The sequence below is a fragment of the Rhinopithecus roxellana genome, chromosome 3, assembly GCF_007565055.1.
Source record: "Rhinopithecus roxellana isolate Shanxi Qingling chromosome 3, ASM756505v1, whole genome shotgun sequence".
Taxonomy (NCBI): domain Eukaryota; kingdom Metazoa; phylum Chordata; class Mammalia; order Primates; family Cercopithecidae; genus Rhinopithecus; species Rhinopithecus roxellana.
Window position 1 is genome coordinate 22229857 of NC_044551.1, and position 25310 is coordinate 22255166.

The following is a 25310-nucleotide window of genomic DNA, read 5'->3' on the forward strand; positions in this document are numbered from 1 at the left end:
TTGCCGGCAATTCAGTGTCATTTATTTTTAGCGAATCCTCTTTGCATATTCAAAACAATAAAACCAGTGATGGAGCAATCAGCATTGAAATTAATTAGGCCACCTGCCCATTCACTGATAAACTGTGGGAATTTAATCATGGTAGATGAGAGATGATTTCTTCCAAGGGGTCCATTCATTAAAAACGTAGCTGATCCCTTAACACTTGGGTAAGTTTCAAATTATCCCCAGAGTAAATATTTCCAACTTAGGTGAAAAGCGACTGCTTACAAAAAGAAGACTGTTTAATTAAAGTCAAGTCATTGCTGTGAAGATGGGGCACTGGGTGGGGCACACACTGGGTGCCTGTACGTGCACTCCGGCAGCTCATTGCCTCCCACATGAATTCTAGGTTTGGAAATTCCACTGTAAAGATGAGGAAATGTCTGCTCATATAGATGATATGACTTGCCCTAGAACACAAATCTAGAAAGTGCAGCAGCCAGAATTTTATCCGTTTGTTGAACACCGAAATCTAGTCTCTTCCCACAACTGGCCCTCTCTCCCTGAGCGGTAACAGTGAGCACTGCTGGCCACCAGGGCCACCCATCCTTACTAGGGCTCCTGGTCCCAACTGCACTAAATTCTGTTATTTGTGGCTCAGACCTCTGGAAAAAACAAAAATGGAGTTTCTAGAGTTCAGTTGTGCCAAAAGACAATTGTCATTATATCTCCTCCTGGAGAAGGGAATATGGCAGGGTTGCTTGTGTTACCAGGCAGCAGGAGTTCCCATAACTCTTCGGAAAAGTAACTGCACCTCACTCCTGTGACTGCCTCCCCAAAGAATCCTAGCAAATGTAGACAGCCGATGACAAAAACCAACCCAACCATTACCAAGGGGGAACAAAGTTTTCATTTTATTCAGGTGCTCACAGTGAATCGGTCTCCAGTATCATTTGATCAAAAATAATTCCTGCTGAAAATCATCACACCAGAGACTCTTCACATGTACTGAAGGTGTTTTTGGTCAGCCTGCTAACCACAGCAACCCGAGGGAAGCTGCTAACGTTCATGTGTCCCACTGCAGAGATGCAACACAGGCATAGCCAAGCTCCTAGGTGTCATGGGAAGGGGAAAGAAGGCTCCAGACGCCACCTTCTTGCTGTGCAACCTTGCCGGCCCACAGGGTATCGCGACATGCCCTGTGGACCACAGGGGTGCTTCAGGCTGGAGCAATGTGCCCAAAGCCCGGTGCTTTGAGGCTGGGAATGTCGTTCTTCCTGTAGAAGTCAGCCTGCACATGGTTGACGCGGCCGAAGTCTCGGTTTAGGGGTTCAATGGGCTGACTGACGCGCTTCCCATAGACAGAAGACGTCAACACTCCGACCGGCCTCTCCTGTTCCTGGTGAAAGTTATCAAAGCACATAGTCAGCACCACTGCATTTGCCAGCACAGCTCACCCGTGCATCCATCAGCCTGGTCCTGGGAGCTTTACCTGCCCGGGTCCCACCACGGTAGACTAAGAGTGGACCTCCACGCTGAAGCCAGCGGCTTTACAGGGAAGTAGCCTATGGCGGGGAACCGTTGAATTTGCTAGAAAGCTGGCTGGTGTATTCAATGGACATGTTGGGAAACTGTGCCGGACCATTTGCTCTACCCGTCTCTGTGCTCTTCCTGGTCATTTACCGGCCCCTGCTGCTGCTGGTCCCTGCCCACCACCCAGATCCTGGCTCAGATGTCCAGGTCCTCCCTGGCCACGTCCGTCCCCAGCTCCCTACTCATCCCTCTCACTTTCCCCCCTCACATCCTCACATGGCTTCGTCTTCCCACATACCACTCATCACCACCTAGAATTTGCTCGTCATTTTTTTTCTTCTCTTTCTTTTTTCTTTTTCTTTTCTTTTTTTGTTTTTTTGTTTTGTTTGTTTTTTTTTTTGTTTGTTTGTTTGAGATGGAGTCCTGCTCTTGTCGCCCAGGCTGGAGTGCAATGGTGCGATCTCAGCTCACTGCAACCTGTCTGCCTCCCAGTTTCAAGCGATTCTCCTGCCTCAGCCCCCCAAGTAGCTGGGATTACAAGCGTGCACCACCATGCCCAGCTAATTTTTATATTTTTAGTAGAGATGGGGTTTCCCCATGTTGGCCAGGCTAGTCTCGAGCTCCTGACCTCAGGTGATCCACCCATCTTGGCCTCCCAAAGTGCTGGGATTACAGACGTGAGCCACCACACCCAGCCTATGATTTCTTTGCCTTTACTTTTTCTCTCTTCCTTTGGGAATGGCAGCTCTGAGAGGATAAAGCTTTTTTCTGAAAAACTATGTGCCACAGTTTTCTCCTGAGGAAAAAACTAACTTTGCATCAACTTAGAAGGCACCACATGTGCTGCTTATGGTGGCTTCGTAACTAAACTTGGAAGAAATGTTCTCGTGTTCACAATTTCAGCTCTGCAAGACCAACTTTTCTGGAAAAATTATGAAAGTCTGGACTCAGCGGTTAAGCAGAGACTTGTTTTATCTGTTGAAGGGAACGTCTTAGCTTTGCTGTCCTTAAATTTTTAAATTCTAAAGAACCAAACAACAATATCAAGAAAAATACACAATGACATGACTGAATACAGGGAACGATAAGAGTATCCTAGCCTTAGCTTCTTGGCACAAAAAGATAGAGGAGAGCTGCATCAAGAAGATTACATAAAGCAACTGAGGACAATATTAAATATATAGGTGTATGTGCGCATATACACACACATGCATGTACATACCTATGCACACATATGTACAAGCATACAATGTACACATATATGCATGATATATATACATATATTCATACATATACACACACTATATACATCCACATACATATGCATGTATGCATGCATCTATACACACATTTACACACATTCACAAGCAGACACACACACATGTACGCACATATACACATACATACACATGCATATACACACATGCACATGTATATACACACAGGTACACATATGCACACACATAAACATATGTACAATATATACAAATATACATATCTGTATATACATATACACACATATATACATACACACATGTACATCCATGTATGCCTATATACATGCATACACATATACACATACAGTCATGTGCCATATGACATTTTACTCAATGATAAATCGCATATATGATGATAGTCCCATAAGGTTATAATATTAAGTTGGTGCAAAAGTAATTGCTGTTTTTGCCATGAAAATGGCAAAATCTAATACAACTAAAAAATTCCTATCACCTAATGATGTCATAACTGTTGTCATGTCGTAGTACATCACATTCCTCATGCGTTTGGGTGATGCTGGTGAAAATAAACCTACTGGGCTGCCAGTCATATAAAATATAACACATACAATTATGTATAGCTCACAGTACTTGACAATAATAAAAAATGCCTATGTTACTGGTTTCTGTATTTATTATACTTTTTATCGCTATTTTAAGAGTGTACTCCTTCTACTTATTTTTAAAAGTTAACTGTAAAACAACCTCAAGCAGGTTCTTTAGGAGGTATTCCAGAGGAGACATTGTTAGCCTAGGAGATGACAGCTCCATGTGTGTTGCGTGTCATTGCCTTTGAAGACCTTCCAGTGGGACGAGATGTGGAGGTGGAAGGCAGTGATACTGACGATCCTGACCCTGTGTAGGCCTAGGTTAAGGTGTGTGTTTGTGTCTTAGTTTTTAACCAAAAACTTTAAAAGCTTAAAAAAATTAAAAATAGACACCTTATAAAGATCTAAAGAAAGAAAATATTTTTGTACAGCTGTACAATGTGTTTGTGTTTTAAGCTAAGTGTTACTTTATAAAAGAGTCCAAGTTTTTAAAATTAAAAAGTTTGTAAGGTTAAAAAGTAACAGTAAGCTAAGGTTAATGTATTACTGAAGAAAAATATTTAAAATAAATGTAGCGTAGCCAAAGTGCACAGTGCTTACAAAGTCTACAGTGGTGCACAGTCATGCCCTAGGCCTTCACATTCACTCACCACTCACTCACTCACTCACCCAGAGCAGCTTCCAGTCCTGCAAGCTTCATTCATGGTAAGTGCCCACAGAAGTGTATCATTTTTTATTTTTATACCATATTTTTATGGTACCTTTTTATGTTTAGATACAAAAACACTTACCATTGTGTTATAATCGTTTACAATATTTTATACTGTAACACGCTGTACAGATTGGTAGCCTAGGAGAAACAAGCTGTACCATATGGCCTAGGTGTGGAGTAGGCTATGCTATCTAGGTTTGTGTTAAGTATACTCTGATGTTCACTCAATGACAAAATCGCCTAGCAATGAATTTCTCAGAATGAATCCCTGTTGTTAAGCAATGCATGACTGTACATACACTCCCCAGCACACACACACGCACGTGCACACACACACGTACAAGCATACCTCAGAGATATTGCAGGTTTGGTTCTAAACCACGGCAATACATATCACTATTAAGTGAGTCATACAAATGTTTTGGTTTTCCAGTGCATATACAAGTTACGTTTACACTATACTATAGTATATTAAGTGTGCAATAGCATTATGTCTGAAAAATGTACAGATCTTAATTTGTAAATACTTTATTGTTAAAAAATGCTGACACAGAGATAGGAAGTGGGTACATGCTGTTGGAAAAATGGGACCAATAGACTTACTTGACATAAAGTTGCCACAAACTTTCAATGTGTAAAAAATACAGTCTCTATGAAGCCCAATAAAGTGAAGTGTAATACAACTAGATATGCCTGTATAAAGTTTTGTTAATCTGCTGACAACTTGTTAACATTCTGTCTTAATATTACCTCTTCATTAACATGAAGTCTCAGGCTTTTTGCATGTTCTCTGTCATCTCGGTGCAACTTCTGATCATAATCTAGTCGCCTCTTAAAAACACAGTCATAGAGGGAAATAATTCCTGTCTAGGAAAAAAAAGAGAAAGAAAGCCGTGGGTTAATTTGAAGGCCGGGTTATTGAGCCCGATGGATGCCAGTTCTTTCCCAAGGGAGGCTGGAGGTGCATGTGGTGAGTATGTGATAGGAAAGGTCACCTCACCAAGCAGAACCGGCTGTGACGTGGAGCAGGGAGAAGCCCAGCCCTCACCAGCAAGAGAAGGTTGTTAAGAGGCCCAGGATGAAGTAGGGACATTTTCATGGCACTTCTCAACTTTCTCCTCCCTTGTTGAGAGAGGTGGTTCCCCAAGCTCTCTTGCTGTCTGACTCCATTGCTAGAGCTCAAACTTTAAAATAAACATTTGTCTTAGTCCATTCAGGCTGCTATAACAAAATAACATACAGACTGGGTGACCTCTAAGCAACAGCAGTGTATTTCTCACAGTCCTGGAGGCTGCGAGGGCCAAGTTCAAGGCCCTGTGAGACTGGGCGTCAGGCGAGGGCCCTATTTATGATTCACAGATGGTGTCTTCTCCCTGTAGCCTCACATGCTGGAAAGGCAAACAAGCCTCCTCAAGCTTGAGAACTCTACCCTCAGGCCTAATCCCCTCCCAAAGGTCCCGCCTCCCAATAGCACCACATTGAGGGTGAGGCTTCAACATATGAATGTGGGGAGACACAAACATTCAGACCATAGCAAAACCACATCTCTAAGGTTATACATGTGTGTACTTTTCCTTCATTTCTACTTGTCTTGTCTTCTCAAATTTTCTGTAATAAGCTTGAGCTTCTTTGAAAAACAAACAATACCTATACACTCGGATAATGAAACTTAACAGAAGTCATCTTTTAAGTCACTAGTGCAGGAGCCAAGGGCAGACATCTTCTTTGCCTTCTGAAGGTTGCCTGAAAATCAACTGACAGAAGGGAGATTAAAAGAAGAAAGGGTATACACATTTTTATTAATGTGCATGGGGGACATCTCAGGGTGATTACCCCACCACACCATGGGCTACAGATGCTTGCACAGCCTTCTTCATATGAGAAAGGAAGATGGGGAAATGTGGATGATTTTAGGGAGGTAGTAAGTTATTTTTAGCGGGATACAATGGTCTGGGAGAAAGTCTGTTGGGCCCACAGAGCAGACGATGGTCTGTGACGAAAGTCTGTCCAGGTGTCTTAGCAGACTTCAACCTGTCTTCCCATGATGTGAGTGCAGTTAATGAAAACTCAGGGAAGGTACCAAGGGTCATTGTTTTCTTCTTTGGTGAGTCCAGACTTTAGGCAAGTAAGTGAACTTTAGAGATCAACTTTATCAAGTGCTTCGGGAGAGACAAACAATTGAGAGACAGGAGCCAGGGCCGGGGGTAGGGGTGGTCAGAGAGACTGTGAGCCTTCTTTTCTTGAGGCCAGAGTGTCAGAGTGCCATATTTTGGTGTATTGGTTCCTGAACTCTAACACTAGCCAAGAGTCAGGCTGTCTATGTGCAAACCCCTCTCTTGAAAGATAAAAGTATTTTTTCTTTAATCATATGTGATAAGTGTGACACTTGGTAATCCATAAATATATGAATACATATATTATATATAATATACACATATATCTCATATGTATGTAATTTACATATACACACCACTCTGATGTATTAGAAAATGACCCATTAACAAAGCTATCATCTGTATTATCTCCATTTTATCATCCCAACTTTTTCGGAATACAAAAGAAAATCTTCCTTGTTCGGTATCTAGTAAAAGAAAAAAGAATGCGTGTGTTAGCTGGTCTTTAATCTTCACCTTGTCATGCCATTCGTTATTCCAGCTGCCTTAAATTTTCCAGCAGCAAACTCAGACATGTCTCCATGGGATTTGGGAGCATTAGGTCTCTAGCTTATGCTTGGTTGGTTTTGTTTTGTTTTGTTTTGTTTTTCCCCATTAGTGATGCTAGAATGACTCCCTCCAACAGGAGGATACAGAGGTGGAAGTAGGCACTGAAAAGGATGCAAGACTTCTATATAGTATGTTGGAAAACACGTAATGCCCACTCACAGTGACTGCAGGAACTCGGCACTTTGGCCAGTAATAGGAATAACTAGATCATAACGTAGCTTTGGCCAATCCTTAGCAAATCATTCACAGATCATCTGTCATGTGCAATATGCTGTGCTCCTGCTGAGGGAATTTAGAAGATAACTCAGACATGGCTACTGTCCTTACTCAATGAGCCATCTAGTAAGGAAACAACATGGTCTTTAAGAATTATTACTTTAAGATTCGTAAGAATTCCAACAGCAACATGTGTAAGGTGCCTGGCCAGCCACTGCAGGGAACCTGGTATGTCTTAGTTCAGAATTACTCTAGTCGGCTTGAAGGAGGAAAGTGGCTTCTGCCTCTGTGCCTCTGCGGTCATTTTATGAGTCACCCGACACAAGCATCTCTTACCATTGTCTTCACTCTCACTCAACTTCTGGATGTGTTCACGTCAAACCACCCTGGCCCTCATGTCTCCTGATGGCAACCTACCGCATAGCTATGTACCCACAGGATTTCTTAAAAGCCTGAATCAATGGAGAATTGATAAGCCATTCAACATTTAGTATTGTGACAATTGGCTAGTTATTTGGGCCTTCACATCACACTATAGCCAAAAGTAAATTCTGGATGATAAGAAAAATGAAAAAGAAAATCCATTCGAAAACTTGTACACATGAAAACAATAGGTAAAATGTCAAAAATATCAATCACTTTGACTACCTACAAATTAGACATTTGCTTAGCAAATAAAATGAAAACTTTAAAAAACCATTTTAAGACATGATAGAGAAATCTCAATATCTTTAACATCCATAACATAGACAGCTGTTGGTGCAGAAGCCAATCTGCTGCTGGCCTGCGAGGCTAAGCAAACCTTTTTGGGATGGGCCACCTAGTAACACACATGAAGCCCAAGTACAGCACACACACTCTGTAAGGATGAGGGAGGATAAATTCTCCAGAGTATCCAGACCTTTCCTTTGAGATTCAGAGCCACTGGCTGGCCAAAGGCTTGATCTCCATCACCCCCATGCCACCACACATACACCCAATATTTTAAGGGATTCAATATTAGCCAGGCTCTTGCTCATCATCTAGGTGTTCTGTTGCCTCTGGAAACCCTCCTGACCTGGCTGACCCTGTCCCATGGGTTTTGGGGAGAATAGCTGCAGTGTACAACATGAAGACCTAGTCTCTAGAACTGAACCCCTGGAAGAAAGCTACACCCATGGCCAGGAGGCCCTCTCTCCTCCTGCACCCTGAGAACCTTGAGGCAAAGTGGAGGTGACTGATGGTCCTTCAACCCCTATAATGCTCCCTGCATGTGGGCAGCCACCCTCACCCAGTGTATTAGTCTGTTCTCATACTGCTAATTAAGACATACCCAAGACTGGGCAATTTACAAAAGAAAGAGGTTTAATGGGCTTACAGTTCCATGTGTGTAGGGAGGCTTCACACTCATGGCAGAAGGTGAAAGGCACTTCTTAGATGGCAGCAGCCAGAGAGAGAGCTTGTGCTGGGAAACTCCCCTTTTTAAAACCATCAGATCTCATGAGATTCATTCACTATCACAAGAACAGTGCAAGAAAGACCCACCCCCATAATTCAATCACCTCCTACTGGGTTCCTCCCACAACACATGGGAATTGTGGGAGTTACAATTCAAGATGAAATTTGGATGGTGACACAGCCAAACCATATCACCCAGATCTGAGAGACAGCCCTCCAGAGTGGGTGGCACGAACAGCAGGGAAAATAAATCCTCCAGGAACTGCCTGGTCTTGTATTTTCTTCTGCACAGTGCCTGTAATCAGGTCCAACCCTCCTGAACTGAGTGAGCCCCCACTGGGGTACTTGGATTATCCTGGGAGAAAAACTCTGAAGAAAGGACTTCAGAATAGAATGAGAATGCAATTACTGTTATCAGAATGAGAAAGGATATGTTCATTCATTTTGTTCCCTATATTGAGGAAGCCCAGTGTAATATGCAACTTTACAGAGAAAATGCCTGTTTCTTCTCATTCTACTCAGGTCTCCTAAAACACTATAAAAGTAACCACTATGAGCAACCATGCCTGCCTCACAATCCCTGGATTAGTTGCCAACAGTCTTCTACGTCTTAGTGTTTACTAGGAATCTCACTGCTTGTGGGTATGGAGTGATCAGAATCTTAGGAAGCTTATTTTTGTGCAGATTTTGCATATTCAGAACTTTCCAGAGTACAAGTGAATTTTTCTATCATTGAAAAATAAGGACCAAAAAAAAAAAAAAAAATCGTAAGCAGGCAGGCAGCCTTACTTTGAAATGTGACTATCCATTTTCAATAACTAATCAAACTGAAAATCTGTCGTTTCCCTGGATTTTAATTATTAATCTTTCTTTTTTTATTTTATTCCCGTATGGCTTGAAGCAAAATGATACTAATAAAAACCAATTGGGATTTAAATGCTCATCACAAGACACACCTTCTGAAATTACTGAAATTTTGCCATCAAAATTCCTCAAGGAATTGTCTCTATTTCACAGATGATGTTCCTTTAAAAAAAAAAAAAAAAAAAAAAGCAAAAGAGAAAATATCCATTTTTTACCTTGTGACCTCTCCTTTTGTGTTTTGAATATTGTTAAAACGTAGCACAACCTGAGCCTGGTCATGGCACCTGATCACCTGCCCTCAGTGCACTTCACAATAACCTCCACCCCGATCCTGAAAAATTGCTCTGGTCCACAGACTGGGGCAGATGATGTGGGTAGAGTGGAGGTCTCCAGTTTTCAACCTCCACAGCACATTAGGCCTACCATTGTGTGAGACACTATGCCAGGCTCCAGGAGAGAAATGGGGAGTCCCTACCTTAAAGAGACCACAGACTGAGAAAAGAAATCAACCCATTAGTTATGAACCACAGAAAAATACAAATGGAATAAGAGAGGCCTGCACAAAGTAGAGTAGCAGAAAAGAATGAATGATGGGCAATTGCTTGGGCCAGGGGGAGGAAGTGCAGGTGACTGAAGGTGAGACGGGAGACTGCACCACACTGCTGTGGTTAGAACCACTGCCAAACAACCTCACTGAATGTGATCAGCTGACTTATGTCCTCCAAGCATTCACATGTTGAAGTCCTAACCCCCAGGAACTCTGAATGTGACCTTATTTGGAATAAGGTAATTGAGGATATAATTAATTAAGATGAGGTCATACTGGAGTAGGGTAGACCCCCAAGTTAATATGACTGGTGTCCTTATTGAAAGGAGAAATTTGGACATGGACATGCACCGAGGGAAGATGATGTGAAGACACATTGGGAGAAGATGGCCATCAACAAGCCAAGGAGAGAGGCCTGGAACAGAGCCTTCCCTCCCAGCCCCTAGAAAGAACCAATCCTGCTGAATTGCAACAAAGCAAAAACTGACATATAGTATCTAATTAAACTTCAGAGCGCTGCACAGCAAAAGAAACTATGAACAGAATAAAAAGACAACCTACAGAAGGGGAGAAAATTTTTGTAAGCAGTGCATCTGACAAAGGTCTAATATCCAGCATCTACAAGAAACTTAAATTTACAAGAAAAAAAGAACACCCCATTAAAAATTGGGCAAAGGACATGAACAGACACTTCTCAAAAGACATACAAGTGGCCAAGAAACATATGAAAAAAAGCTCAACATCACTGATCATTAGAGAAATGCAAATCAAAACCACAATGAGATGCTATCTCACACCAGTCAGAATGAATATTGAAAAGTCAAAAAAACAACAGATGTTGATGAGGTTGTGAAGAAAAAGGAATGCTTATACACCATTGGTGGGAGTGTAAATGAATTCAACCACTGTGAAAGACAGTGTGGTGACTCCTCAAAGACCGAGAGGCAGAAATACCATTCAATCCAGCAATCCCATTACTGAGTATATACCCAAAGGAATAGAAATCATTCTATTATAAAGACACATGCACATGTTCAATGCAGCACTACTCACAATAGCAAAGATATGGAGTCAACCTAAATGCCCATCAATGATAGACTGGATAAGTAAAATGTGGTACATATACACCATAGAATACTACGCAGCCATGAAAAGGAACAAGGTCATGTCCTTTGCAGGGACATGGATGGAGCTGGAGGCCATTATCCTTAGCAAACTAACACAGGAACAGAAAACCAAGTCCCACATGTTCTTACTTATAAATGAGGACTAAATGATAAAAACACAGGGACACATGGGGGGCGGGCAATACACACTGGGGCCTGTCAGAGGATGGGACATGGGAGGAGGGAGAAGATCAGGAAGAATAGTTAATGGATGCTGGGCTTATTACCTGGATGATGGGATGATCTGTACAATCCATCAGGGCATATGTTTACATATGTAACAAACCTGAATATCCTTCACAAATTAGAAGTTGGAAATTAGAAAAAAAAGTCCTGGTAACACCGTGATTTCAGGCTTCTAGCCTCCAAAACTAAAAGAGAAGAAATTTCTGTTGTTTTAAGCCACCAAGTCTGTGGTACATTGTATGGTAGCTCAGGCAAACACACTTGGCAGGAAGTAGCCATCATGCCCCATGACTCCTCCCAACCTGAGAAGCACTCTTACTCCCAGAAGTTGCACACACTCTCATACAAATAACTGGGGTAAGTTTTTGAGCAAACTGGGACCCTGGTCCTTTATTTTCTCCTCCCTTTCAGACTATTTAAAGCATTAATTCACTATCCAACATAAGGTTAAACCAATAAGTTCTATAAGAAAGAAAGAAAAAAAAAAAACAAGAGAAAAAAATTAATACCTTTTGTCATGTAATTGTGGCAGGGGTAATGCTATGTGCTCATCAAACATACTACCACTTCCAGAACAAGCAAAAGATGCATTTCCCAGTTTCCCTCACAATTAGGCTGGGGCCAGGAATGTGGGTGACTCCAATACATTCTACTTCTAGTCCTGGTCCGTAAAAAACTCCCAGGCAGTCCTCCAAACCCTCTCCCCTAACTCACAGGCTAATAAACTCCGAGCATCCAATACATGACTCTAAAGTCCTAAAACCTCCTAGGCCCTAGTAATAGTGAAACCATTAAAAAAGAAGGCACCTGGATTTCCAAGCAATTGCACTAAGAGCCTCCCGGGAGAAACATAAATGTTAGGCTATGAACAAGAAAAAAAAAAAAGCCTCTGTGATGTGTGATGTCATGGTTATTATGTTAAGCCCATTGGTGCACCTATGTTTAACAACGCACTTTCTGGAGAAAAAAAAAATCTGATTTGTAGTATTTGATGATTTCCGTGGTGTAAATACTTCGATCGTGGTCAATTTTAGGCTACCAATTAAACGCAGAGCTTAGAAGAAATGCTAACAGTTGGCTTTTGTGAGTCATACACGCCAGCTCCAGCACATCGGGGGTTAAGACTCTTTGGGTTTAAGGTGTATTTACATAGCACATCCTAGCCCACCTTGTTTAATATGCTAATCAGCCTATGACTGGGCTACCTTACTTCCTGTCCTCAGAAGCCACAGCACTATGACTTCCTCATCTTGAGGCTTTCCGTCAGTTTGCTAGTTCAAGGATAAACGACCTACTTTTAAAACTGAAAACCCCCAAGGTGATCCAAAACAGTTTCTTTTGATTCATAAGGGCCTCAATTTACTTATAAATCCAGAGCATCTCCTTGGAGGTTTGGTATTGTGTGAAGCTTAATGAGGACATTTTCATTAATTATAACAGCATTCAAAATTCTGTATCTCAGAGGACTGTTGCTTGCAAAGGACACAATGTTAGGTTTTTTTGAAAAGACAATACTCAACTATTCTCTTTGGATTTTTGTTTTTTCCTGTGGAAAAGATTCTGCGTCCTCTCTTGGTACATTAATGTCACAAGTTTTAGAAATTCTTATAAATTTTCAAATAATCTGGATATTCTACCATTGGATTGAAGTCAAGATAATTCCTCCCTCTGACCTTGTGTCTGCGTCAAATTCTAAGAGTGTTCTGATTCAGAGAGTTCTACATTCATCTGTGTGCTCAACTTGTCACCAGTTGGAAATGCGGTGATTGCGGAGTCAACCGTCTTTCCTCTTCCACTGATACCAGCTCCCTACTCACCCCATCACCCCCAGCCCAGCAATTCACAACTCAGGAAGAAACAGCGATCCAAAGGGGCTGAAACTCGAATTCAATCTTATACATTCCTCTTGGTCAAAGTTATTGGGAAAAATGTTGTCCTTTTCTTGTGTCATTTGCTTGTACCCCTTAAAAGGGGGTGATTTTGAAAAACTAAGATGTATTATTAAATGAAAAGGGCAAGCTGCAAACATATGTGTCCACAGTTGTGTGATCTGTGTGTGAATATGTTCTTGTATAAAAAACATTAGATGCGTATCACGACAAGCATGCACTCAATGAAAAGACACAGAGGACATGCTCACACAGGAGTTTTGATTCATCGGAACGTGGATTCCTCACTCTTGGTGTTTCATACCATGTGAAAGGTCTCCACTAGAACATGCCTGCCTCCCCTTTCACTCATTCCTCTTTCACCAATGAGTTTGCAAGGGAAACTGGGCCTTGGGCTCAGCCCCCTGACCAACCCCTTTTTAAGGAGCTACCTGCCCTGGAGGAAGATATTCAGCCCCATTCCCCGAAGCCCTGAGTTCTCCAAGGGCAGGTCACTGGATAGTGAAAATGCAACTGGAGAAGTAGAGAAGAAACTATAACCCACTGCTACTGACGATACCAGAGGAGGAGAACGTGGACAGGGATAAGCAAAGCAGCTGACAATCCAAACCGAAACCCCTATTTAGTCTAAGAAGCTAATTTGGAAAATCGGTGACTTATCCTTTTGTTTTAAAAATTGGCTTTCCGATTATTCATTCCTCATTTATTCATGCAACAGGTATTTATGGAGTTCCAACTCTGAGACAGGCACTCTTTTGAATGCTGAAGACATAGCTGTGATAAAGCTAAATCATTGCCCTCACAAAGCTCACATTTAGTGGGAGAAAACATGATAACTAAGCAAAATACTTAGCAGGTTAGATACTAATAGGTGAAAGGAGAAAAACAAGCAGGGAGAGGGAAAGAGGTATCCATGCAGAGAGGTCATAATTTCATTGAGCTAGTACAAATTCTTTTGGAAAGGCATGTGAGCTTAAGAGTATGCTGGATAATGGAGAGTTGCCTAGATATTGACAGGCAGATCAGCAACAGAACTGAGTTCACCTTCCCTGCACAGCCCCCTTGGAGTGGCTGAGTTTGTGTGGTAAAGGTGCTTAGTTCCCAAGCAGACAGGCTCCACAGAGGGAGGACCTAGGGAGGCTCATATTGAGCACTGTCTGTATACTGTCAGGCCCTTCAGAGATTCCCCTTTGTGCCTCTGGACAGTTAACGTGTGTATTAGTCCATTTTCGCACTGCTATAAAGAATTGCCTAAGACTGGGTAATTTATAAAGAAAAAAAAGGTTTAATTGACTCACAGTTCTGCATGGCTGGGGAGGCCTCAGGAAACTTACAATCATGGCAGAAGGCAAAGGGGAAGCAAAGACCTTCACGTGGTGGCAGGAGCGAGAGAGAGAGAGAGCAAAGAGGGAAGCGCCACTTTTAAACCATCAGATCTCCTGAGGACTCACTCACTATCACGAGAACAGCAAGGAGAAAACTGCCCCCATGATCCAATCACCTCCCACCAGGTCCCTGCCTCAACACGTGGGGGTTACAATTGGAGATGAGATTTGGGAGGGGACTTATTACCATATCAACATATATCTGTATTAGGTGCTTGGCCGCACTTGGCAAATGGAAATTCAGTGCTCAGGGAGGTAGAGTCCTCGATGCATAAAGAAACAGTCAGCTTCTGTCCCCAACATACACAGAGAAGAAAAGCCAGCTAATCCCACCAAACCTAAGGTGGGGCCTTCACAGCAAAGCCTCACTCAAGACAGAGTTATCCACAAGCCCCCTCGGCATGAGGGAAAGCGGATTCTGAAACCAGTTATAATTTCTTTAAATGCAGCTCTTAGACTTTGAGGAGTTTAATCCAAACCTTCATAAAATACCATTGTCCTTTGATTCTGGTTTTTCATTTCCACAGCAGAAATGCTGCACAAGGCAGAAGGAGAAAAAAAGAATTGAAAAACACTGTTGAATGGAATCTGCTTTGCTGCCACAGGAACCGTATTTTATAGGCAAAGCCTACGCTACTAGAACTCCCTAGGGAGCAGTACAGGAGCCGATCACATTTTTGCTGGCAGCTTTCGATGACGAATTTGTCTTACAATTCAGAGGCATTACTGAGGCTTTAAATAAGTGTGCAGCCTTCAGTGCATCCACTCTGTGGGCTCCCTGAAGTAAGCTGCTTCAGAGGATTAGAAGCCACAGATTGACACTCACATTTTGCCTTCACCTGTGTTAATTTCTGACAGCAAACGAGAGTCAGGGATGTGAGGTTTGCCGCCGGGACCCAGGACTTAGTGAAGAGCAGCTCTAATATCACTTACAAAAGCAAACGATAATAATAGCTATACTTACATTGGGCTTACTATGTGCCGCTTTGCATTGATTAATTAAAGTCATTCATATAAGAGCTCTATGAAGTTGGCAACATTTGCCTCAAAGGTGGGTAGAGTGAAACAGTATGTGTTAATGTGGCAGGTCCACATGGCTGGTCAACACGGAGCCAACATTCTTACCCAGGATTACTCAGCCTGTGCTACCAACTAATCGGTATACACACTACTGTGTGTCACACAGAAATAAACTAAACAGAATAGTCCCATCAGGCTGCTATAACAAAATACCTATATACTGGGTGATTTATAAACAACATACATTTATTTCTCGAGGTTCTCGAGGTTGGGCAGTCCAAGATCAAGGCGCTGGCAGATTTGGTGTCTGGTGAGGGAGCATTTTCTGGTTGCTACACGGCACATTCTCATTGTGTCCTCACATGCTGGGAGCGGTGAGGGAGCTCTCTGGAGTCTCTTTAACAAGGGTGATAACGCCGTTTGTGAGGGCTCCACCTTCATGTCCTCATCACTTCGCAAAGGCCTGCCTCTTAATACTGTCATGTTGCGGGTTGTGATTTCAACGTATGTATTTGGGGGGAACACAGATATTCAGACCATAGCACTGGCTTAAGAACTAATTCCATATTGCTTTTACTGCTCAGCTTGATTAGGGCCTGAAATTCTTCTTCTTCTTACTATTATTATCATCTTTTGAAGACAGATTCTCACTCTGTCACCCAGAGCGGAGTGCAGTGGTGCAGTCTCGGTTCCCTGCAACCTCGACCTCCTGGGCTCAAGTGATTCTCCTGCCTTAGCCTCCCAAGTAGCTGGGACTAGAGGCATGGGCCACCACACCTGGCTAATTTTTGTATTTTAAGTAAAGATGGGGTTTCACCACGCTGGCTGGGCTGCTCTTAATTGAACTCCTAATCTCAAGTGATCCGCCCTCCTTGGCCTCCAAAAGTAGAGCCTGAAATTATTTACAGCAAATTTAGGTGTAACTGAGTTCTCTAGAAAACCTGTGATACAGAATTTACCCTCTTTATTCCAAATAATCTCCAGGTCAGAGAATCAGTTTCTTTGGTCCTGCAGGTCATTAAACCCCAGTTCATATCATCCTGAGGAGTGGATTATTACCATTGGTAGCTATTTGACAAATGGGCTTCTAAATGCTTTTGTTATTTTTGTTGCTTTCAAGGCTGTTTCAATTTAGATGTTAACATTTATGTTGCATCATTTTCTTTTGCATGGTACTAAAAGCCTCAGGACTTGAATTTGTTTGTGACCTCAGTTATCCAAACTGCATGGAAAAAGATTGTTTTTTCAAAAATCCACTTTGCATCAATTTGTTCTAAGTTCCATACCTACCTTCCAGAAGGCAGTGATACATTAGAGCAGGGGGTGGGAAACTTTTTCTCTACAGGGCCAGGTAGCAACTGTTTTCGGCTTTGCAGGTCACACGGTCTCTGCCAAATCTACACAACTCTCTGGGGTAACCACAGACATGCAAACACATAGGTGTGAGACTGTGTTCTAGGAAAATTTTATTTATTAAAATAGGCAGCTGGCCAGACTCGGCCAAGGAGCCTCGGTTTACTGACCCCTGCATTAAAGGGACAGATTTCCGGCCCACTCCCAGCGGACCTCCTTCCAAGTGATAGAGTCCCAGTCACTTCACACTTCAGGCATCTCTCTGCCCTTTGGTTAGTTTGGCCCCAGGAAGGTGGAGCCGTTTATTAGACTGGTAAATGTAAGAATGAGCTGTGCCTGCCAGGCTCAGTTTCACCACTTTTCCCTAGGCAGTGGCTGGCCCACAGGGTATGGGGCTCTGCTCTTTCTCCTGGTGCCCCCATCTTATTTACAGGACCCCTCAAATGGCGTTATTGTCAATGTTTTTATTCTGTCCAACAGCCAGATGAATTTTATTTCCTTTCAACAAAACAGCATAGAACAAGTTAACACAGTAAGACTCCTTACTTTTTCGGCTGTTTATCTCATGCAGTGCATTACTGCTATGCATTAATCATAAGTTGATTGGCAGTCACATGAGTATTGCATACTTAAAATGTAAAATTCAGTTAACAAGTGAAATTATATATAGGTAACAGTTCTTTCAAAACATATTGCTCCCAGGAGGAAAACAAAATGAAGTCCCTGATGGCAATGAGATTGGGAACCTACCATTCCCTCGTGTTTCCCTCCCGTCTTAACATCCAGTGGATAGTCGAGCCTGGGAGAACAGGCAAACAGCGCTGCAGAGACAGATCTGATTGCAAATGTCCCTTTCCCCCCTGTCCTTGCATATTGCTCAAAGCCAAGCAGAGAGGAGCTATCAGATACCAAAGATCCTCCTGGGAACAGGCTGAGGTTTATGGCTGCCGTATTTGTCAGCCGGGGCTACACAAACTAAGTACCAAGGATGAGGTGGCTTAACCAACAGAATTCATTGTCTCACAGTACTGGCACCAGAAGTATGCAATCAAGCAGTTGGCTGTGAAGGAATGTCCTGTTCCAGGCCTTTTCCTGAGGCTTGCAGGCGGCTGTCTTCTCCCTGTGTCCCTTTACATCATCCTCCCTGATATGGTTTGGCTGTGTCCCCACCCAAATCTCATCTTGAATTGTAGTTCCCATAATTCCCACATGTCCTGTGAGGGACCATCTGCAGACAATTGAATCATGGGGGCAGTTTCTCCCATCCTGTTCTCGTGATAGTGAGTTAGCTCTCACAGGACCTGACGGTTTTATCAGGGTCTTCCCTCTTCACTGGGCACTCATTCTTCTTGAGGCTGCCACGTGAAGAAGGACATATTTGTATCCCCTTCTGCCATGATTCTAAGTTTCCTGAGTCCTCCCCAGCCATGCTGAACTGTGAGTCAGTTAAACCTCTTTCCTTTATAAATTACCCAGTCTTGGGTTTGTCTTTATTAGCAGTGTGAGAAAGGACTAATACATGCAAGTCTGTATGTGTCCAAATTTCCCATTTTCTCAAGGAAACCAGTCATACTGGAATAGGGCTCCTCCTAATGACCTCATTTTAATTTGATTATCTCTGTAAAAGTCTGTCTCCAAATAAGTTCACATTCTAAGGTACTGGGGATTAAGACTCCAAAACCTAAATTTCAAGGGGACACAATTCAACCCACAGCAGTTGTCTAAACTAGAAACACGCTTGCTTCTGTTGGTGAGGCTGTCCATGAGTGCTTACAGTTTATGGGTGGCATGCAGGCCAGTGTGTGCTAACCAATCAGAAGCGGAATTTATTTAGGGTCTAGGATTGTCGGGGTGAGAGTGGGGGAGAGGAAGGATGCATTTTCTGGGAACACCTTATACACCATAAGGGAACGATCTCCTTCCCCCTAGACACCTGGCTAATCTATATCCCTCTCTAGCCACTCAAGCCACCAGGACAGCTAGAATTAGAAAGGCCTGCCCCAGTTATGCCTGCAGGCTGAGGGTCCTCAATGAATGCTCGTTTTCAGTAATGACTCCCCTGCCTCTGCATTCTGAGCAAGACAAACTGGGGACATTTAGGAACAATGGTGAGAAGAGAGGAGTAGATGACCCTCAACTGACTTCGAATTTGCTCCTTTTCCTGCCTTTGGCCGCTGGTGGGAGATGCAGGGTGCCCAGTGGCCTTCGCAGACCCTCAGAGTCCATCCCAGGAAGTGCAAGGGCCAGTGTGGCCAGGACAGAAGAACAGAGGGACCACTCTCAGTCCAGCCCTCCCTGCAGGCGGTTCGCCAGATATTCCTTCTGGTCTTCTGTTTGCAGGAGGGCAGAGGGTTTCCCGCTCCCTGGACCATCCAGGCCTAGTCCCGGTGGCAAGGCCATGTTTCCTTGTCACCCTGGGCCTGCCGCTGACAGGCCCCAGAGGGAGCCGCGATCAGCCCGTTGGGCGGTCCTTGCTTCCTGCGACCCCCTCCAGACCCTGGGCAGAAAGAGCGCCCTGCTGTCCCGACAAAGCCACTGTGCTTTTCAGGGATCCTGACACCTAGTGGCTCCCGCTCCCTTCTCCGAAGAGCACTGGGTCCCAGCTGAGCATTCCCGCGACCTCCAGCCACTGGTGGCAGCTGAGACACCCATTCGCGCACCCGGCTCCACCCACATCCTCGTTCCCGGGGCGTTCAGCTGACACTGGTGGTCGCCTTAGCTGTACTCCTTGGGGTCCAGGCGCCTTGGCGGGAGCTCACCCTCCCTGTCCCCCCAGCTGACCCTGCCGCACCCCCTTCATCCCCGCACGCTCCCACCCAGCCCCCTCCACAGGCTGTCCAGCCCCGCCCCTCGGAACCCACCCCTGGTAGTGAAGCCCTGCCCCCAGGATCCCTGCCCGAAGGCGCTCTCCTCCTCTAGGGCCCCTCCACGCTGTGAGTTCTGTCACCATCCCTAGCGGTGCAGCCCCTCCCAGGGACCCTCCACGCTGTGCGCTCCTGCTCCTGTCCCGGGTGGCGCACCCCCGCCCCCAGGACTCCTCCACTAAGGTGAACCCCGCCCCCAGGCCCCAGTCCTTAAGGTGAGCCCCGCCCCCAGGACCCCTCCCCTAAGGTGAGCCCCGCCCCCAGGCCACAGTCCCTAAGGTGAGCCCCGCCCGCCCCCAGGCCCCAGTCGCTAAGGTGAGCCCCGCCCCCAGGCCTCCTCCCTTGAGGTGAGCCCCACCTCCCACTCCCTCTCCCCGAGGGAGACCCCTGCCCCAAGACCCTTCTGCTGGGGTGATCCCCTCTCCCCCACCCCTCCGCGGCCGGCCGCCCGCCTCTGCCCAGTCGCCCACCCTTCCCGCCTCCGTGCCCCGCCCGCGGTCCTCACCCGCGCCTGGCGGTAGTAGTAGCTGTGCTCTTTGGGGTCTAGGCGCCGCGGCGGGATGTAGCTGAAGGCGGACTGCGCCGAGACGGGCGGCGGCCTGGGCTTGCCCCGCAGCGTGGACGCGGTGGTCTCGTCCTCGTCGTCCTCCATGCCGCCCCCGTCCAGCGCCCCGCCTTGGCCGCGGTCCGTCCCGCCCGCCCAGGGGCCCAGTCGGAGTCTGCCGGCCTCAGGTTGCTCAGCGCCGGCCTCCAGCCCGCGTCTGTGTTCAGCCGTTGCCTGGAAACCGCCGCCTGGCGACCCGGAGCTGCCCTGGAGCATTCCCGCTCCAGGGTGAGGCGACCCTCCTCTCCTCCTTCCGGGCCCTTCGACTACATCCGGGATCTCTCCTTCCTTCCGCCTCGGGAGGAGCCCGGCTGGGAAACGCCGCGGGGACCTCCCATTTCCAGCCTGCTCACCTTTCTCAGGCAGCAGTCCCTGCTTCACCCACTGATCACTCGTTCGCCTGACCATTAATGACTGAGCACCTAGCGTGTGGTGTGTCAGGAGCTGGAGATCGAGCCTTGAAGGGAGCAGGCCTTGTCTACAGGGAGCTTACAGTCGGCTGGAGAAGACAGATGAAAGACATGAAGAAGCCAAATGACTTGCTGAGGCCTCAGGCAGCGCTGTCCAATAGAAACATGATGAGAGCCATGTGTGTCATTTCTTATTTGACTCAATATGTCCAAAACGTTATCATTTCAACAAATGACACCAGCTGCCTTTCAAGCGCTCAGTGGCCACGTGTGGCTAGCAATTACGGTATTGGCCAGTGCAGGTGTAAAGCTGCATGAATTTACAGATTCTGGCAAACTCAGTTGCTGTGGACAGGGTTCTTGCAAATCCTTTGTCAATGTGGTTATGTTGGCCCTTGATCTGAATGCTGGGTCAATACCTGCGTTCCGTTTGTTGAAAATGTATTGAGCTGTATACTCGTGATTAGTGGGTGTATAGCCAAGAAAAGTTAAAAAAAAAAAAAAAAGTTACATGATGGCCAAGTCTTGGGAAATGCTTTAGCCGGGGTGCCTGGGAAGGCCAGCCTCGCTGAGGAGGTGGTGTTTGAGATGAAGCATAGCAATAATGAGAAGCCAGTTCTGGGAGTCTGGAAATCCCTTCCAGGCCGACTTGGTCCTCTGAGGCAGAAGCAATCTTGTGTTTGAATGGCAGCAGGAAGTGGGGTGGTGTGGCCTCATGAAGCCAGAAACTGGTAGGAAGTGAAGGTGAACAGATAAGCAGGGGCCTGATGGAGAGGTCTTGCGGACCATGGAAGGAGCAGTGCCCTGCCTTCTTCCCCACCACTGCAACTAGGTAGGAATCTCTTGTCTGCCATTCTGTGATGCAGGCTGGTGGCTTAAGATGCCTCTCTCATTCCAAGGCACCTGGTGATTCACTCTGTAGAGGTCTCCAGAGTCCTAGAGATCCTTCTGGGCAGGATTTAAGACACCCTGGTGCCACCATGCTTTTTTTTTCTCTCTCTCTCTTTTATTTTTTTTATCTCTCTCTATCGTGGGTCCCCATGAGCTTCCTGAGAAACTCATGTGCCTTCTTTTCCCATTAACACATCTTCTTGCTCCATGGGCAGGCAGAACATGAGGCAGCCCTGAGTCAAGGGTCAGACCCCTGCCCACCGTGTCTCTAAGCCCCAGGGGACCTATCACCCTCATTGGAGCCACTTGGTGCGGATGACATATCCCTGGTGCTTGGAGATGGAGCACCATCTCTCCTACATGTGAAGTGAAGAAAAGAGGGCTCTTATTTTTCTCCCATGGGCTGAAGTCACAAAAGGCATGACTCATACTTAAAGCATCAGCCAAATATGGTTTTTTTTTAAGCCCTTATAATCTATTACCTCTCTCAACCTCTCGCGATGTCTCCAAAGACACAAAAAAGGTCAACTAACGGTCACAAGACTTTGTAAGCTTTGCATCGGTGACCCGGTATCATACTTTGGAAAGTGAATGTAGTTGAAACCAATTATCTTGGGAATTCAGCTGAAACTGAGACTGAGATAATTGCTTAATAAAAGAAACTAGTAAAGTTTACGCAGTTATACAGATGTGAGTCAGCTAACTTCAATTTCAGTAGGTGACATTTTGTCATGTCCTAGACCAAGAGCTCTTGAGGGAAAGGTTACCTGCATCTTTTTCTTGCATGGTGATATGGTTAGGCTTTGTGTCCCCACCTTAATCTCATCTTGAATTGTAATTCCCATAATCCCCACGTCAAAGGAGTGATCAAGTGGAGATACTTGAATCATGGGGGCCGTTCCCCCATGCTGTTCTCGTGTTAATGAGCTCTCACAGGATCTGATGGTTTTATAAGGGGCTCCTCCCCCTTTACTCGGCGTGTCTCCTTCCTGCCACCTTGTGAAGAAGATGCCTTGCTTCCCCTTTGCTTTCTGCCATGATTGTAAGTTTCCTGAGGCCACATCAGCCATGCTGAACTGTGAGTCAATTAATGAATTACCCAGTCTCAGGTATTTCTTTATAGCAGCATGAGAACATTACACAGGTGGCTCAAGTCTGGTGTATGGTAGGAACTCAAATATTTGAGTCTGAGACATGGGCCTGAGTTTATTTGGGAAGTAATTCCAGGAAACAGGAGAGAGGGACCAAGAGGAGCGAGAAGCAGGAGAGACACCAAGGATGCACTACCCAGGTCACTGCTGAGGGCAACTGGTGCATGGCCATGAACCTTTCTGAGGGGCCTGGAAAGGCCTTGAAGAATTGTCCCAGAGGATCAACATGGAGGCTTGTTTCATCGCTTGCTCCTGTCTGCTTAGTGGAGGCTTGCTCCTTTAATTGTTGACTCCTGAACTTTTACGACCCCTGCCCCAGGGCCTCACAGGCTCCCCTGCAGTATCTTGCCTCCTTGGTGTCCGAGGAGCCCTGGGGCTGACAGCAAAAGACAGGGGCATGTACTGGAGGTGAGATGCTACTTTCATGAGGTGAGTCATAGCCCCACGGAATGGTCCACCAGAGATGAGGATGGAATGAGATGTGAGACCCTAAGGATACAGGGCAGGGTACCAGAGACAGATGAAACCATGGGCAAGACAGACTTTGGTAATTTTGATTATTAAAATAATCAAAATTTTTAAAAATGTATTTTCCTATATGATCTTATTATGTATTCCCAGGTACATGAGTGGAATACAAGGTCACAGAGTCTGATACATTTGGGCTCTTCATGTCTGTACTTGTACTCAAAAGTTCTGTGCAGGAGAAGGGGAGGATGAAAGAAGCATGAAAACCCTCCTCTCAAAGGAGGCAAATTAATAGGGTAAGGACACACACTGGAGCTGGGTTAAACATACTGTATTAGTCAGGGTTCCCTCAAGGGACAGAACTAATAGGATGTATATATATCTATATAACGATATATTTTTTTTATATGGGAGTTTGTTGAGGAGTATTAACTCACATGATCACAAGTTACCTGTCGGTTTTCACTCTGTTGATAAAGACATACCCAAGACTGGGATGAAAAGAGGTTTAATTGGACTTACAGTTCCACATGGCTAGGGAGGTCTCAGAATCACAGCAGGAGGTGAAAGGCACTTCTTACATGGCAGCAGCAAGAGAAAATGAGAAAGATGCAAAAGCAGAAACCCCTGATAAAACTATCAGCTCTCATGAGACTTATTCACTACCACGGGAACAATATGGGGGAAACCACCCCCATGATTCAAGCTGTCTTCCTCCAGGTCCCTCCCCAACACATGGGAATTATGGAGATTTGGGTGGGAACATAGAGCCAAACCGTATCAGTCCCACAATCGGCCATCTGCAAGCTGAGGAGCAAGGAGGCCAGTCTGAGTCCCAAAGCTGAAGAACTTGGAGTCTGATATTCAAGGGCAGGAAGCATCCAGCACGGGAGAAAGATGTAGGCTGGGAGGCTAAGCCAGTCTAGTCTTTTCACGTTTTTCTGCCTGCTTTTATATTGTGGCCATGCTGGCAGCTGATTAGATGGTGTCCACCCAGATTGAGGGTGGGTCTGCCTTTTCCAACCCACTGACTCAAACATTAATCTCCTTTGGCAACACCCTCACAGACACACCCGGGAACAATACTTTGTATCCTTCAGTACAAACAAGCTGACATTCAGCATTAACCATCACACATACAGAGGATCAGCTCCACCTCAGTGTTTCTTTTCTTTTTCTTTTCTTTTCTTTTTTTTTTTTTTTTTTTTTTTTTTTTTTTTTTTTTTTTTTTTGAGGCAGAGTCTCATTCTGCTGCCCAGGCTGGAGTACAGTGGCATGGTCTTGGCTCACTGCAACCTCTGCCTCCCAGGTTCAATCAATCCTCCTGCTTCAGCCTCCCAAGTAGCTGGGATTACAGGTGCGTGCCACCAGGCCTGGCTAATATTTGTATTTTTAGTAGAGACAGGGTTTCAGCATGTTGGCCAGGCTGGTTTGGAACTCGTGACCTCAAGTGATCCACCCACCTCGGCCTCCCAAAGTGCTGGGATTATAGGCATAAGCCATTGCACCTGGTCTCACCTCAGTGTTTCTAATGACAACCTTAGGATTATGGGTTGTGCAACCTCCAAATCCCATTCCAGATCCCATTCCAGCATCACAAATTTACAGAGGGTCTCAGAGCTGACAATCTGTGCACCATTTGGCGCTGCTCTGGCCTAGGCTGATTGAGTGCACCCTGACTGTGTACACAGCACGGTGATACCCGCCTGCCGGAACTGCTGCTGCCTGCATCTCCCCAAAAGGTCTTGTGAGCAAATCCCTTGAAGGGACCCTAGCCTATCAGTGAAGGAAAATAGGCAGTTCACAAGAGTTCAGGAGCTGCAGAGGCCACCCTGCGACTGAAATCCCCTGCCATTTCTCTTGACATCAGAACAAAACGGAAGATTTTGAAGTGCTTTTTCTATGAATGTGAGGCAGGGAAGAAGAAACCAGTGAAGGCAGCTGTCATGTCCCATTAGCTGTGGCTTCACTACACCTTGCATGGCATGTATGTTATGTTCATCTTGAGTTGATCTAAACCTATGGACTTTTTAAGCTGGGAAGACCTATCTAGTTCTTTATGCTGTTGAGAAAACCGACATGAA

At 45.2% G+C, this 25310-nt stretch overlaps 1 protein-coding gene across 1 annotated transcript; it reads right to left on the reverse strand.

The window, feature by feature from the left end:
- Positions 1-20825, reverse strand: C3H5orf49 (chromosome 3 C5orf49 homolog). The gene is made up of 3 exons (XM_010378290.2): positions 20208-20825; positions 4803-4919; positions 1-1381 (listed from the first exon to the last, which is right to left on the reverse strand). Exons 1-3 carry the CDS (start codon positions 20712-20714, stop codon positions 1202-1204), a joined length of 804 nt encoding a protein of 267 aa, XP_010376592.1. The 5' UTR covers positions 20715-20825; the 3' UTR covers positions 1-1201.
- Positions 20826-25310: the final 4485 nt, after the last annotated feature.